This window comes from Armigeres subalbatus, chromosome 2 (assembly GCF_024139115.2).
Source record: "Armigeres subalbatus isolate Guangzhou_Male chromosome 2, GZ_Asu_2, whole genome shotgun sequence".
NCBI lineage: Eukaryota > Metazoa > Arthropoda > Insecta > Diptera > Culicidae > Armigeres > Armigeres subalbatus.
Genome location: NC_085140.1, coordinates 355,621,304 through 355,637,726, shown reverse-complemented (window position 1 = coordinate 355,637,726; position 16,423 = coordinate 355,621,304). Strand labels below are relative to the sequence as shown.

The 16,423-nt window shown below is 36.8% G+C and overlaps 1 protein-coding gene across 1 annotated transcript in view; it reads left to right on the top strand.

Annotated features, from left to right (window-relative positions):
* Window positions 1-15,878, top strand: part of LOC134212941 (zinc finger protein 585A-like) — a 71,635-nt gene extending 55,757 nt beyond the window's left edge. Inside the window, exons 28-29 of the mRNA XM_062691312.1 lie at window positions 1,584-1,933; window positions 7,200-15,878. Coding sequence (XP_062547296.1) covers window positions 1,584-1,933; window positions 7,200-7,579 — 730 coding nt within the window. The 3' untranslated portion in view covers window positions 7,580-15,878. The remainder of the gene's footprint in view (window positions 1-1,583; window positions 1,934-7,199) is intronic.
* The last annotated feature ends 545 nt before the right edge of the window (window positions 15,879-16,423 follow it).

The following is a 16,423-nucleotide window of genomic DNA, read 5'->3' as shown; positions in this document are numbered from 1 at the left end:
AATCATCGGTGACAGCGTTTTCGACGTCATGCCGAATGTTGTTTTTGAATTTCTTCAAGAAGCTTTTTTAAATTTCACCGGAAAAATCTTTAGAATTTCCATGAAAAAGATATACTTTGGAACTTCCTCGAACAGCGGCTGTCAACCTGGGGTACATGTACCCCTGAGTGGACCTTCCCAGGTGGTACCTTGGACGAACATGCGTGAAGGCGTAATGTGTAAATCTAGAATCTAAAGGTTAGGAAGCCCATATTAAAAGGCTTAAAGGACTTTTTTTTCGAAAAGCCGAATAGCTACGTTGCAAGAGATTTGGATCCCTTTTTTCAAAAGCCTTTCAAGAGGTTTCGATGCCTCCTTTCGAGAGACTCGAACGTATCTTTTCAAGAGGCTCGGATGCCACCTTTAAAAGGCTCAGAAGCTGCTAATACACTTGGAAACCTCCTATCAAGACTCGGATGCCACCTTCCCAGAGGTTCAGAACCATCCTTCAAGAGGCTCAGTGACAACCTTTCAAGGGGCTCGAAGGCCTTTTTCCAAACGACACGGAAGCCTCCCTTCAAGAGGCTCGAAAGTCTCCTTCCGAGAGGCTTAGGAATCTTTCAAGAATCTCAAGAGTTTTCTTTCAAGAGGTTCGGATGCTTCTCTTCAATGAGGCTCGGAAGCCTCCTTTGAAGAGCCTTAGAGGCCTCCTTCCAAATGTTTTAAAGGTCTTCCTGCTTTCAATAGGCTCGGGAGCCCCTTTCATAAAGTTCGGAAGCCTCAACTCAAGAGACTTGTAAGCCTCTTCTTAAAAGGTTTGGAAGACTCCTTTCAAGATTTTCATATTCTTCTTTCAAGAGGCTCGAAAGCATCCTTTCAAGAGGCTCAGAAGCCTCTTCTTTTAAAAGGCTTGGAAACCTCCTTTCAAGATTCTTTGAAGCCTACTTTCGAGAGGCTGGTAGCATCCTCACAAGAGGGTCGAAAAGCTCCTTTCATTGGAAAGTTTCACAGAATAACAAAAATTTCAAACAACTTTTTGGATAGAAACCATGTGCATAAAGTAGAAAGCCATATATCCATTTCGTTTTTCGGTCCGGTTTTAATTATATTATTAGCAATGCAGTGGAACAGCGACAGAAACGACAAGATTTGACAGTTAGTCCTTTTTTTTTATGTCAAATTTTAAGGACATCCACGATAGAGTTGAAAAATGGCTGCCTCAATGGTCGTCCTTGCTCTCACGTCGCGTTTTTTGCGGCACTATTGTCAATTTATAGGTGGTTAGCACATCTGAAAAAAATCTAAATGACACCCAATATAGTAAAGAAAGACGTAAGTCCTACGTAAAAAAAAACATGCATGCTGCCATTTCTTCTTCTTCTTATTGGTATTACATCCTCCACTGGGATATTGACGTTAAAGTGTTCAAGATCGGAGTTTTGGTTTCAACAGTTCCGGAAACCGTAGCTCTTTTCACAACATTTTCGCTTGTGCTAGTATTGGATTTTTTTGCCCAGAAATTCGCAGCACCCAATCAAACAATCTACCTACATATTTTATTGATCACTAAACACTTTTTGCTTCCCGTTCTTCCAACAACCCAGTCGATCGCACACCGGCGAGCGTCCGTTCCAGTGCGATGAGTGTGGCAAGTCGTTCCCGCTGAAGGGCAATCTGCTGTTCCACCAGCGCAGTCACACCAAGGGCCAACCGATGGAGCGGCCGTTCCGCTGCGATATGTGCCCGAAGGACTTCATCTGCAAGGGACATCTGGTGTCCCATCAACGATCTCATACCGGCGAAAAGAACCACCACTGTCCGCAGTGCAGCAAGTCGTACGTTGAGCGTGGCAACATGCTGCGGCACATGAAGAAGACCCATCCGGACGCGGTAATACCGGTGCTGCCGAAGCTGCCGCACATCAAGGTGGAACCTAAGTCCACCGGTGAGTACTGTGAGTGTTATTTTTTATTATTTTGTTAGCTATAATTTGTGGTTGGGTTAGTTAGTTTTATTTCGTTTTGTATACTAATCGTGCAATCATGTGTTTGTAATAAGCGCTAACGTTTTTATGCTTTGGGTTATAATTCTTTGTATAACATTAGATCTATATGTGCATTTATAGATGAATTTATTTTAATGAGCGTCAATCGGAAAATGTACAAAATCATGAGATCAACAGTTCTGCTCGCTTTTACTATCACTATTTTAACGTAGAATGTATTGAAAAACCCGTATGAATTGGTCCCCTCATTCGAATCAACAAAAAAGTGTTAAATCTATTCACGTCTTAAAAGAAAATTGCGCAAACGAAATAAGACGCTATTTTGTGTGGATTTGATTTAGGGAGCATCACGGGACTGACATATTTCGATAGCTCATACAAATCATTGGAGAAATTAAAAAAAAATCTATATCTTTTGATAAATAACTGTACAAATAATACACGCAAAATGCACGTATGGAACTGATGTTCTAATATCGTATAAGATATTTACCGGTTTTTCATATTTTTATTTTTTACTATAAAACGCTTTTTTGTTATTTGTTTAACCATAAGTTGCAATGAAGTAGAAAAAATTGAAATATGGCATTAACAAACTTAAGGGAAGTTCTTCCAAAACTTATAGCTCAGTGTTCAGTTTATGCATGACCTTGATAATGATTTGAACTGGGGGGTAGCTCCATAGTGTGAATGTCAAAGCTTTGTGACTTCAGTGCACTACAGTTATGGATTCGACAAACTTGAATTGGCTATTCTCAGGATAACCTAAATAGACATGTTTTGGAATGTATATAAATCTTATTTCTATTGAAATTACGGCTGGAACAAATATCATTTTCTTTGTCCTCTTGGTATATGGATAATGAAGCAGGTGGGAAAAGAAAAGTTCATCAGTTTACAATTTTTGGGAAAGTTTGATAGGTATCCCTCCCAGGTTCTAAAATTCTCACTCATACAAATTAACTTTCAGTATTGCTTAAATTCGCGTTCCGCGATTTTTTTATGTTCTGCCGTGAGGAAGTATTTTTACACAATATTTTTTCCGGGTGATAGAATGACGGGTGACAAACTCGCTGGTTTATCTGCACATAATTTGACAAGCATATTAATAAAAATGTTGAGTTATTCTTTCCACACGGACGGAAAAATTCCACTATACACCCGATTCTGTTTTTACACGGCCGTGTAAAAAAAAAATCCCATACGAAATTTTTGCAAAGTTGCTCCATTTTGCATGATTCGTCGAGAAATCATAAAACTTTTTTTACACGGATTTTCAAATTTTGAACTGAAAACTTTTTTTACACGGAACAAACAAACAAACAAACATCCTCCGTGTAAAAAAAGAATCGGGTGTACAGCGGTTTGTTGAAAATCTGTTGAATGTGAGCAAGCAGAAGGTAAAGTTGCCCTTTCAAAAATGCGGACGCTACCTGGACCTGAGATCTTGAATGATTTTATCTGCGAGTTAGCTCTAGGGATCATTGCCACATCTAAGAAGAACGTGACCCTAGTGATCTCGACGAAAGGGACGTTGCCGCAGTAATTGTGACATCAGAGATGACTTCATTACAAAAGGTGCTCGTAATCTTGTCTGCAAATTGCTTACAGATATATTGATAATTGCTGTAGGAACCCCAGACTGTTTCGTTTGTTCATTTAAGTACATCCAGAACGGTTCAGGCCTGCTCCACAAGTTTTGCAGGCTAGCAATCCTGCATGCCGAATTTAATTTTCCGTAGTGCTCACGTAACAAGAAGGTTACGTGTTTGGAGTAGCGTTAGAGAGCACAGCTCTGTTGGCAGGTTTCATTCTACATAGTTGACGGGTCTGTCAAGGATAACTATTAAGGCTCTGTCTCATTTCCCGAATTAAATTTAATTTTACTTAAAACTGACAGTTCAAAAATTAAAAAATCACCCGGCCATAAGAATGGCTGCGTGCTACCCAGCAAATCCAATAAGACATCGATCAAGAATGATTCGATATGTGTCAAAAGTAATCCTGCTCATCCAGCAGGGTTATTCGATAATTATTGAACTGTCACTTCTAAGTTTAATTTGAGTTTAATTATCCAATTGAGACAGACCCTAAGAGAGCGACGATTTTCTGAGGTACGTGACTTCCGATCAACAAACAGTATGATGATCGGCGTTACGAACATTGTAGATAACAGGCTTGATCGATACAACAACTTGCATGTTGTTCAGCTTGAGTAATAACGAAAAATGATGGTTAACTGCTTTAATCAGTGCCAATGGAGCATGCAAGACTAACGGAGCAGCATCCTAAGCACTAACTAAACACAAATCCAGGTTGTGATTATTTTCGATAGTAACGTGATTGATTTGACGTAACGTGGCTGTGCTGTATCAATCGAAAAATTTCAAAGCATGTCCATGTAATGAAGAACGTTCCATATCTATAAGAAGGAAGCCGTTGCAGAAGGATTTCCACGAAATAGTCTAAAGCAGAGGTTCCCAAACTTTTGAATATGCGACCCACCCAGCAGAATCCCATATTGCTTGCGACCCACCAGGTACCAAATGTATTGATTTTGTAAAATTAGATAAAAATGAGTTCGCGTTAGATTGGACAAATCATAAAAAATTGCTTTTTATCCCATCATTGTATTTGTCAAAATTTCGTCATTTTTTTAATTGGATGTGGATTGGATTTGGATGGGATGTGACCAGGGAATCAATTTTTCTGAAATGCGCTTGCGAAACAAGCGACAAAAGAGAACCAACGACAAAGCTTTGTTTTTGTCGGAGATAATAATGACAAAGATCCGAACATTTTTGTCAGCAACAAAAAAGAAGACAATCTTGTTGCTAACTTTTCATACCGTTATTTTGCATTATTTCTAGAGCAAATTTAGGTTTAATGCTATCACAGTTTCTGGTTTTATAGATATATTCGAGAATCGAACAATGATTACAAAATCAGCATCGTATTTTGGGAAATATCAGAGCATGCAAGGCAAATGATTCTTGTCATATTGTGTTCGGGTTCTGATAAAGGTTTGTCGCTAGGTGCGTATTGTTAGGCGTTGCTCGAATATTGATTCCCTGGATGTGACTTAAATTTGGGTTGGATTGGATTTGAAATTTATTCAGATTGGATTTGAATTGGATTTCGATTTGATTAGGATTGGATTTGAATTAGATTTGGATTGGATTTGAATTAGATTTGGATTAGATTTTAAATAGATTTGGATTTGATTTAGATTGGATTCGAATTGAATTGGGATTGGTTTTGGATTGAATTCGGGGGTTAGATTTGGATTGAATAGGACTTCTTTCTACTTGCTCAAATATCGTATGACAAAAAAGGCCGGTGACCTCGTCAGGTTTGTTGTTTTTTAATCATCCAATCATTACTTAGATCCTAATTTAAAATATGGATTAAATTCGTGGGACAAAATAGTAACAAAATTATGAATTAAGATTTGTCTTTCGCGACCCACCACTGAACAGCCCACGACCCCCTGGGGGTCGCGACCCACAGTTTGGGAACCTCTGGTCTAAAGTATCCGCCATTTCGGTCACTGACAGAACTGTTATGTATGGACTCCAGTCACTGTATCGTCATGAATACGATCAAGAGGTATGTGTAGCCACACAGTTGCTCGACACATGCCCACAAGCAGTTTTCAATCTAACGTTTTGATTTTTCTTCACCACGATGAGAACGCCGCCAACAGTTGATTTGCGACTGTTTATATGGCGACATGGTCGCATCGTGAAATCTTGTATTCAGGTCCAAGACCTGACTAATCTCCTGCGCAGAAAATAAAAATAATATTTGTTCCAGCCTAACTTGGTATACATTTTGCTGACTTTTTTTCACGAAACATTGAAACGCTGCAAGCTCATGTTTTACATTATGCTTTTAGAATGAATTTTACAGCAATACATATGGTTTGGATAAACTACTGGCGAAAAGATATAAATATTTATAGAAATGAGGACAACTTTCTTGTATTTAATTTAAAGCTTACAAATATTTAAGAAATCGCAAATAATTTGAAATTTGTATCTGTTTCAACATAATACACAAAAAAATATTTAAATGCTAAAGCCAGTCCAAGTTAAATTTCGAATAATCAGATAGGTAAATGTTTGGTTTATTCGACGTCATTCCATCCGGGTGTCAAAGTTCAACATTTCAGTGAGCCGTGGAATATAAAAACTACATTGAAATAAAAGTTTTCGAAATTTAACTCGGATAGTCCTCAAATTGCTAATCTAAAAGCAGTCGTAACTCGCAAGAATGCACAATCCACATGTATTTTGTATGGTGCATGATTCGTGTTCTTAGTTTAAAACTATTGAACAGGATTGATATCAGTAACATCGTAATATACTTATTGAATTGTCGATTGGCGATCATAGTACTAATCAAATTGCATGTCTGAAGAATGAAGGGTGGCAACGCTAAAATGATACACTTGAAATCGTCCAAATTTTCTAAAATTTGTTTTAGTATATCATTCTCTAACATCGATATGCACTGAGAATGTCAATTTTCATTCAAATAAAATTTATTGTCATTTAAATAAAATTTATTGTATTAAAATAACTTTTTGAAGTTAAAATAAGGATCAGGAGCCTCACTTTAACATTGCCACCCTTAAATAACGAAAGGTTTTGGAAGACCATTCCCCTAATTGCGTATTAACTTTTGGTTACAGTGTGTGCTTTTAAAACCATTCCTATTGCAGTTTAATATACGAAAAATATCTCAAATTCAATGACCATTGGTTCGGTTGAATGTGAATCGAAATGTGACCATGATGGATGATAATTTTCTACTTTATTGTAACGTGCAACCACGGCAATCATTTGCTGTGATTATGTTACATGTGCCGGCAAAGAGTAAGATTCGTTACACGGTTTCGAAGTCTATTCGTGTTGCTAATACGAAAATCCTACAACACTAAATGATCGTTTCTATCTCTCTCGTTGTTCCCTTCCATTTCTCGGTTTGACGAACGAACAAAACTCAATAAATGCCCAATGTCCAAAATCAAATACTAAATGCAAACCGTAAAAATACAGTATCTCAGCCAACGTCGGTGGTGACGTCCCCGGCTCAGGCCACGTCCACAATCACATCGATCATCTCCAATACTCATCCATCGCAGCACCATCACATTCAACCGAAAATGGAACAGAAATCTCAGATACATCATCTTCCGATTCCCCATCAGCATCAGGCTCACCAGTTGCACCACCACATCTCGCCATCGATGCATCTACCCCCACCAAACCCCCAACAGTTGGCAGCACTCGCCCTGCATCATCAGGTGTCCCAGCAACAACAGCAACAACAACAATCCTCACCCTCAACGGGCCGAGCACAGCCTTCTCCTCGTACATCACATCCGCCGCCGCAGCAGCAGCAGCCGCTTCCACAGCAACAGCAGCAGCCGGTGCAGCTCCAGGTCCCCCAGGTTCCGCAGGGCCCCCCGGAAAACCAACAGCAGCCCCAACAGCCGCCGCAGCAACCGGGCCCGGGCCAAACTGGACCCCTGCCACCACCACACCATACGGTCCCGGTTACTATTATAACCCACGCTGGCACAATTAATCCGATGCCGGACGGTCTCAACAACCGGGTCGGCACGATCCAGATGCACCACCTGAATGCGGCCCAGACGGAGGAACACACTGTGGTTTACTAAATCCATAATAACCGGCACCAAGAACCGCGAACACGGTTATCGCATAACTTGCATGTCCCCGTCTGACTCCAGCAAAGACAAACCATGCGTTCAACTTCTATAGGGAGGAATAAAAGTACAGATTTGCAATTAGTAGTTTCTAGATCAGAACACACACACAGATAGTAGGAGGAACGTTACTCGTAACCAGTTATAGACATTAGTGGAAACCATGTATGCGACAGAAGAAAAAAAGTACTAAAACAAGTATGTAATATATACAATTATATATACACAAAACAACAGAAAATAAAAACAATAACAAAATGATGGATAACATATTGTATCGGTATCAAATATCGATGAAAAACTAACTAAAAGTAATAAGAGAAAGTAAAATAAAATCAGCCAAAGCTGATAGACAAACACACAAAATAACGCAATTTAACGGCAACAAAATTGGAAAATTTGCTAAAACTGGCGCATATATAATTAAGTAGTGACGGTAAGTCCAATACAAAAGCAAGAAAATGTTTACAACGTTCTTTTTTTGATACGTGCAAACAGCAGCCAGTCGTGATAGAAAGAGAGAGTAACCCAACAGGCACCGTTATAAAATAAAAAGCAGTGAATAAAAATAAAACAAACACAAAACCCTTAGGTAAAGCTATTACAAGATGATCATAGAAAACAATACTTAAGCAAGTAAGCAAATTGTTGAAAATAGGTGAAATAAAAAAATAGTAATTGATTTTACCCCGCAGTTGAATAAAGTAAAACAAGTTAATCAGAGAACTGAACGCAGGAGGAAGGTTGCTGGACAAACTCAAACGAAACACTGAAACAAGCAAACAAGTTTTCGGCACGGGAAATCATAAGAGATAGGTAGGTTGCGCAAGTTCGATTCGAGCCTGAACTGAAAAAAAAGGTTGAACAACAAAACCAACAACAACAGTTGCAAACAAAGCAAGGCAACACTAAATGAATAGTACAACATTATTAAACAGTAACTATTAATTAGTAGAGAAACAAGAATAATAACAAATGATCGTTTGGAAACTAAGAGCACCATAAACTTGGAAAAGTTTTAATAGAAACATAATAAAAAAATGAGAAACCAAGAGCGTATTCAACACACAAAACACACAGCATGAAATCATACTAACAATCCATCCCCTACGCGCTCTTCAACTTTCACAGGAAATTCGCCATATTTGCTGCCGCCATAAAGGGAGAGAACCGGACATTGGAAAAATAACTTGTCACTCCAACCACCATCCAATCAAACAATAAATCTGTAATAGACTTGCACCTAATAGGAGCATAGCCTAATTTCCAACTCACCGTCATTTCAACAGAATCGTTTACACAGAAACAATAGGTACACTGATAACAATAACAATAGGTTTGGAAAGGGTGCACGGCGTGTGCCACCTTTCCAATTTCGACATTCACACATACAAACAGATCACAAACCATGGTTTAATACACCGACACTCAGCACACTCCTTATAGTTACAGTATAGCAGATCGAACGGAAACAATAGTGCATAACGAATAGTCTCCATTTCCCCCAGAACAATTATTTTTCTACATGTCTTGTGTGTTTTTGTAATATTGTACTAAAGCGTGAAAAAAAAGTAAAGAGCTGTGGTATTGCAGAAAATTGAGAAGAGCGATTGAGATTCCCTTTTCCACGTATTGATTTTTTCACAATAATAACAGAGAACAGGTTTTCATTTTCTACCACTACGTCACTATTCACGCGGATCCGTCAGAAAATAGACGGATAAAATGTTCGTGCACAAATACACGGAGGGGGTGGAGTTTTGTCGTTACTAATGGTATCAAGATGACAATAGCAACGTCAAAGGTCTATCTTCAACATTGTGTGCTTTATTTAACCATAACATAACAATAGTTCCAATAGAATCTATAAAAACAATAGTAACCAGTTTTATCCACACAAGCATACTACGCAATAGAGCATACTTTGAGGAAGGTCGTTTTCTATTGGATGTGACAATCTGCTACAGACCCGTAGTAGGTTTCCTAATCCACTGGAAAATAATCTACCGAATAGCTACAAACTATACTAATTTTAATTGATACATCATAAAATAGGCAGGAAAAGATTCTTCTTCTGATAATAAACAACAAATAAAATGTAATTGAGAGAGATACTATAAATGTAAACTTACAAGAGCCCCACAACCCTAACTAAGCAGAAGTACATAACTGTTTGGAGCAGATGTAATACTGTTGATATAGAAAGTCACTCACCTAAGTAGACGACTCAGAGCGACAAAAGAGTTTGATTTCCCCCTCAGATGTATGTATTGAAGCCTTTCGTTTATCATATTTTAACTATTATAATGTTTGAGTTGCATTTCAGAACGATTCTTTTTACCTCGATATAAGCACAACCATCACAAATAAACAAACAATAAACAGAGCAGTATAGAACCACCGTAAAGATACAACAACAGAATCCACAAGCATACAAACAATAGTACGACAGTTATATACAAACTTGTATACCCACTCCACAGCAAACACACTCACTTCAAGGTGGATGAACTTGAATTAGATTAATCCAATTCGAACTCTCCACTCTCCAGCAATAACAGAATCAAATAGAAAAGTCATTGAGGGTACCAAGTAACATCGCATCTACAAGGTCTCCCTTTCTGACTTTTCATCAAACAGGACAAATGGATTATTTCAACTAAATCGTAGGATTTATTTTATTAGAACAAATTTCGTTTCACTTTTGTATTGAAAACAGATAAAAAAACCCAAAATGGATGTTTTGTTATACTTTCGCCTTAAAAAATATAACATCTTTGGGCGCCAACTGTGACATTTTATTCCAAGCGTTTCGATTATCAGGGTTTCCATCAACTAAGGTAGATCTTTTCTGGCTTAAACAAAACCATGAGAATTCGTGACCATATTTTTGGCTGTGGTGCGCCACTGCAGCGTACGATAATTTAATATGCATTTTTGTCTAACAAACTTTGGTCGTCAAAATGAATGTATGAATGTGTATTGATAACTGTAAAGTAACGTTTCGGATAAGCAATCGAAATTATCAGGGCCGGTCCCTTCATGATCTCAAATCACCCCCATTTTGTCATCATCTCATTCATGTATTAAGCATATGCCTTCTACTTCATATATCCACAGTTAGGTTATTAAGGAAAATTGTGCGATTCTTGTTTGGTAAGAATTTTTTCTTAAAATTAGATGCTTCCAATGTGCAGAGCACTTTAAGGGAAGAAAGAATAAATGATTCTCGCAAGCAATCCGCATCACCAGTAAAATCTAATGTTGTGGGCATCAAATCGAAACGTTTTGTAATAAAATGTTCCAGCGAGTTTTGAAAGACTTTTACTTCTACTACTTTCTAGTCATTTTAGCAGCTCCTTTATAACGATCTTATCACATTAACAAACTATCAGAAGTCCTGCGGTCCTAGAGGCTCTACCAAACAACCAGAAACTGAGTTAAATCAGCAGTTGAGGACGCAGTAAGACATGAAAAAACATCTATTTGGAAGAAGAATTTTTATTAATATTTTTTTTTAACGCAACCAGCCGGGTTCGAAAGTTTTTGCCAATATGCAGCAAAGGCATAATATATATACAGCAAATCATAACAAACACACACCACTTCAGCAGTCGAATAATGAAACATGTTTTCACCATCAATACCGCTTTCAGTTAAACGAAACGACATAATCTTTTGTTTTCACAAATCACATAATAAGGTCAAGTAACAGGCATTGAACCACGTCGTGAGAAATTGATTTACAATAGTCTACTTGTCTGATAGTGTTGAATTAGAAAACGTACAGGTTATTGCTTCGAATTATGCTTTCATGGTGTAAAACTGGTCTATTACTAGGCTGTTCACACTAATAATTTGCCATATTGATTTGTACACATGTTACAATTCATATGCAGTAGTAGATTGTGAGTTCATGAAATGGATATAGTCTACTCCAGTTCGACGTGCATACTGGCTTTGAGGATAAGTCATGTGAGTTGAATTCACTTTTAAAAGCACCAGAAAAACTCCAATTATCTAATCCACGATGCCAATGCGCTTGTTTCCTTTTGCGAATATTAGATACTTCGCTAAAGGGTATTATCCGTTATTAAAGGATGGGACGCATATATTGGACTACAATGTCGAATAAAATGCACATACATATATATTTTCTGGTTTGTTGATTTTTATCGGTGACATCACTGATAAAAATCAACAAACCAGAAAATATAAAGTTTTACGGTGACCGAAACCCCACCAAATGAAAATGCACATACTCTGATTTTGAGTTAATTTTTGGGATAATGAATCATTAAAAATAAATTTTAAGTAAATACAAAATCAAATTTTATTGATATTAGTTAAATGCGCATGTAAAACAGATACAACATATAAAAGTTTTACTTGTAGAATAAGGACAAACATGAAATGGTTCTAATGCTACCGTAATATTGCCACACTTTCAATATTACGTATTACGTACCTAGTTCATAATTTGTTTTATTTTGGCATACCATTTCACTCAGTGACCTTTGAGGTTGCATATCTAAAAGTCAGTAATAACAATTTGACAATAACAACGCGAATAACTTTTAACGACCTAGACACTAGGTTACCTAAGACTAATCGAAAATGTTTACTAAAATGTCAACCATCTGTGATGCGTATCTATATCTACAATTGACATATAATGTCTACGAGATAAAAAATAAAATCGAAACAGCTATATAATGGAACTCAATTTACCTACATTTTTTCACAATATTCTTCGCAACTATTCACTTAATTTTGAATTGTGCACACTTTTTTAACCATCAAAAATGATGCCAGAAAGAATAATTTGAACGTTTTCTAATTCCCACAATCCTGCAAGTCGGCAATTGCAGAGCCTAGACTCACAAACTTGTTAAACTTATATTTGAACAGGCAAACATATTTCATTTGGTGCGTTCGTGAAGCAACAAAAACACACTTGATAGACCAAAAGATATCGTCTAAATATGTGCGGCAACGTAAAAGATCGCGATCCAACATTCAACTATTCATCGTCATCGTCTTACCACCAAACCAGTTTATCCGCATAAGCACTATCTCTTAAGGTTCAAAATTCACTCATCCACTCGTGAAAAAATCAAGAAGAACATTAGTAAATCCAAACTCTTCAGGAACATTACAACATATAAAACATAAAACTATTTAATGGCAGTAGTTTAATGGAAAATTCCGTATGAGCAAAACAGCAACACTATTGATTTTTATGTGAATTGTTTTCCTTGTTTTCCGTTTCTATTAAACTGTAAATCAAAAGTAACGATTGAGAGAACCAGTAACTATTGAGCATTTTATTAATTATTGAATATGGATGCTAAATACAAGAAAAAAGGAGCAAACACACAAACAGTTCATAGAAAACACAGCTGGAGCAGTTTTTATTTTAGAAGAAAGAAATAACACTATTTTGTTGTAAAAGATGTTATAGTAAATGTATATAAGGTGAAAACAGTTTACAAAAGCAGAAGGCGGTAATAAGTCACACATAAATACGAAAACAGAAAAAAATAGTGTGAAGTGAACGTGTGTAACGAAAAAAAAAGCTAATAAACTATCTGCAGTAGGAACCACATTAGCATTTAGGATACATTAGCGGTGACAAAAAAGAACGTTTAGGTATGTGTCTGAGGTGTAGCATTGTGACACGAAACGAAGAAAAGCTAAAATACGACTCGGAACAGTTCTGGCATAAATTTTCAATCACAATATTCATTCACAAACATCTAATAGATGAGAACACTTCACCCATTCTTACATGCGAGGAAAACGAATACTGCGCGTGAGAGAGCTAAAATATTCGGAAGGCACATATACACGTGATGTTTTAAAACATACCAAAATGGAGTTCGATTTGATTTTTAGGAACGCAAAAATTGCGAAAAAATAAATTTTGAAATACCACACCACACACAGTTAGGAAAAGAAATCTGAGAATTAAAAAATGAAACAAATGAAGTGATAACAAAAACATAAGAGCAAGAAACAGGAGAGAAGGTGAATGCTGTATATACAAAAAAGAAGAAATTTTATTTACAATTTTTTCAGAAACGTGAGAAAACTCAATTGTGAGGCAAATCGTAATAAGAGGAGAAAATCTTTATGGCGAATGAAAACAAATCATGTGCAGCTAAGCTGCATTTTATACGAATTTTCTATTGAAGGTTATTTTTAATTTACATTAAATTGAGAGAAAGAAAAGAACAGAAGTTAGAGCGTGAGAGCCCATCGGCGGCGCATGGACTAATACCAGGAAAGGCATATTTTAGCGGACCCCGTAAGTTGGAAATTTGTAGACTCCACCAGATTTTTCGGTATAAAACAAGCATGGCGTGTGAAGTAAGTAGGAAGAAAATAAAATATTTCGTGGCAAATAAGCAGAAAGTCGAAGTAGCAAGTGTATTAGGAAGTAAAGGAGCGAGAAAATTCGGAATTCGGAGTTCGGAGAAAAACAAAATCAAGCGTTAGGACGGATAAGAAAACAGACAAAAACAAGTAAATATTGTAGCGGTATATATCGATAAGCGAGCAAGTTTAGGCAGAACATATAAAATTATGCAGAAGGTAACAAGTAAGAGCAAGAATAACGGAAAATTCGAGAATACATGCAAATATTATTACGTTCGATGGACGATAATAATTTATGATAACATTTATTTATTACATTTGTAAGAAGAAGCAACCTATAAAGATTTTCCTTATTTTTAATATTTTGTTTTATTTTTTTATATTTTAGTAATAACAAATGCATTATTTTAGGTTTAGCGCTGAGAAAAAGTTAATATAATTTATTAAGGATTGAAAAAACTACAAATTAAAAACCACAACGTCCTCCAAAAATAAACACAATAGTGAAAGCGAGTGCGTTAATAAGATGCAGAAAATAGTCGATTCCTATTTCCTTTAATTTTCCCCGTAAATGAAAAAATCGCACCAACATCCGTACTTACGAGGAGAAACAATATTACCCAATCCCAGTTAGTTCCAGTGCACTGGTGCAAATCGGCACTAGTTGTAAGTCATGCCATTTTTTGTATAAATTTTACTACCAAGTTTAAGTGAATGAAAAGGTAAATCGCGCAACCCTTCACACCGTACAAATTAAAATTTAAACGAAAGAAGGCGAAAACAGACAAACTGTGAAGGTTTTTGACCATAATCTCAAGACAAATGTTGGCCGATTTCACCGGTCCACGTGGAATCGTTGAATGCAAAGAAGCGAACAGCTCCGTACGATCTAGGGACCATTACTTTCTGCATCGGCGAAGCAAAATGCATCCCCGTCCAGGGGGTGGGATCATGGAACACAAATTAAGAGAGAATAGTAAGACATCAAGGGATAATAAACGTGTACTTGTGAGAAAAAGATGCGTGTGCGGAAACGAAACAATAAAAGAAAATCCCATCATGCTGCGCAACAAACATTTATCACACTCAATCCATACTCATACACGAACCAACAAACAATATCCATAATATAGATAAATCCCCTGAGAACTGATATGATTTCTTTATATACATTTTAAATTAACAGACAAAAAACTAATACGAACATGCATAATAATTTACGCTTCCCTTATCCCTTTTTTACCCACTCACAAACTCAGTCACTGAAAGTGCATACACAAACAGAAAACGAAAAAAAAAAGAATGGCAGAAATGTAACAATGAAAATAAAGCAAAAAAAAAAGAAACTAATCGAAAAATCGCATCATCCCTGGTCAATAACGATATAGAAATTGATTTTCGCCATTTGGATTGAATGTTTTCGTTCGGTTTTTATGACAATTCGTTCTTAGGTTTATTGTCACATGCAAAAAGGAACACGTGCCCGCGAACACGCATACGGTTCATGTCTGGACCATATAATTTGTACTGCTGAACTCCCATGGGCGGTTGAGCAGCAGTACGACAGTATCGCAGCGGGAGAAAGTTTAAAAAAATAACACAAACACAAAAGCGAAACAATATTTCGACAACACAGAAATCCTTTCCCTTAGTTTTTAGCTTTTGTTTATTATAAAACAAAAAATACAGCCAGTATAATGTATCCTTAATGTTTCAACTATAAATTATATTATCAAAATTAATAAATGTTTTGAATATAAAGTAGTTTCAAAAAAATATATTTTCTTATTTTGAAAGAAAATTCATTTCTAAATTTTATCTATTGATTCCTTATAGCCTATTCATATTACACAATTTATGATAATAAATATCATAACAAAAAGTAGCTTGATGCCAGTTTCCATATATTCAAATTTCTTTCTCATTTTTACTACCATAATTATTATAATATATGGCGTAATCTGAATAGGCTATTAGGCCGTTTTCACTGGTCTCGTTCTATTTCAAATTTTGAAAGCAGATCAAAAGGTCTATCCTACTGGCAAAATTTGGAATAAACCGCGGCCAGTGAAATGGTCTCAGCCTTTTATTTTTGTTCGGATGTGCCACTGCGACAAGTTTATTTATTTATTTATTACCAGACTAAGGCCGGAGTGGCCTGCGCAGTACACAAAACTCTTCGCCATTCAGCTCGGTCCATGGTTGCACTTGTCGCCAACCCGGCAGTCTACGGAGGGTCCGCTAATCGTCCTCCACCTCATTGATCCACCTTTCACGCTGTGAACCTCTCCTTCTCGTTCCCGTCGGATCGTTGTCGAGAA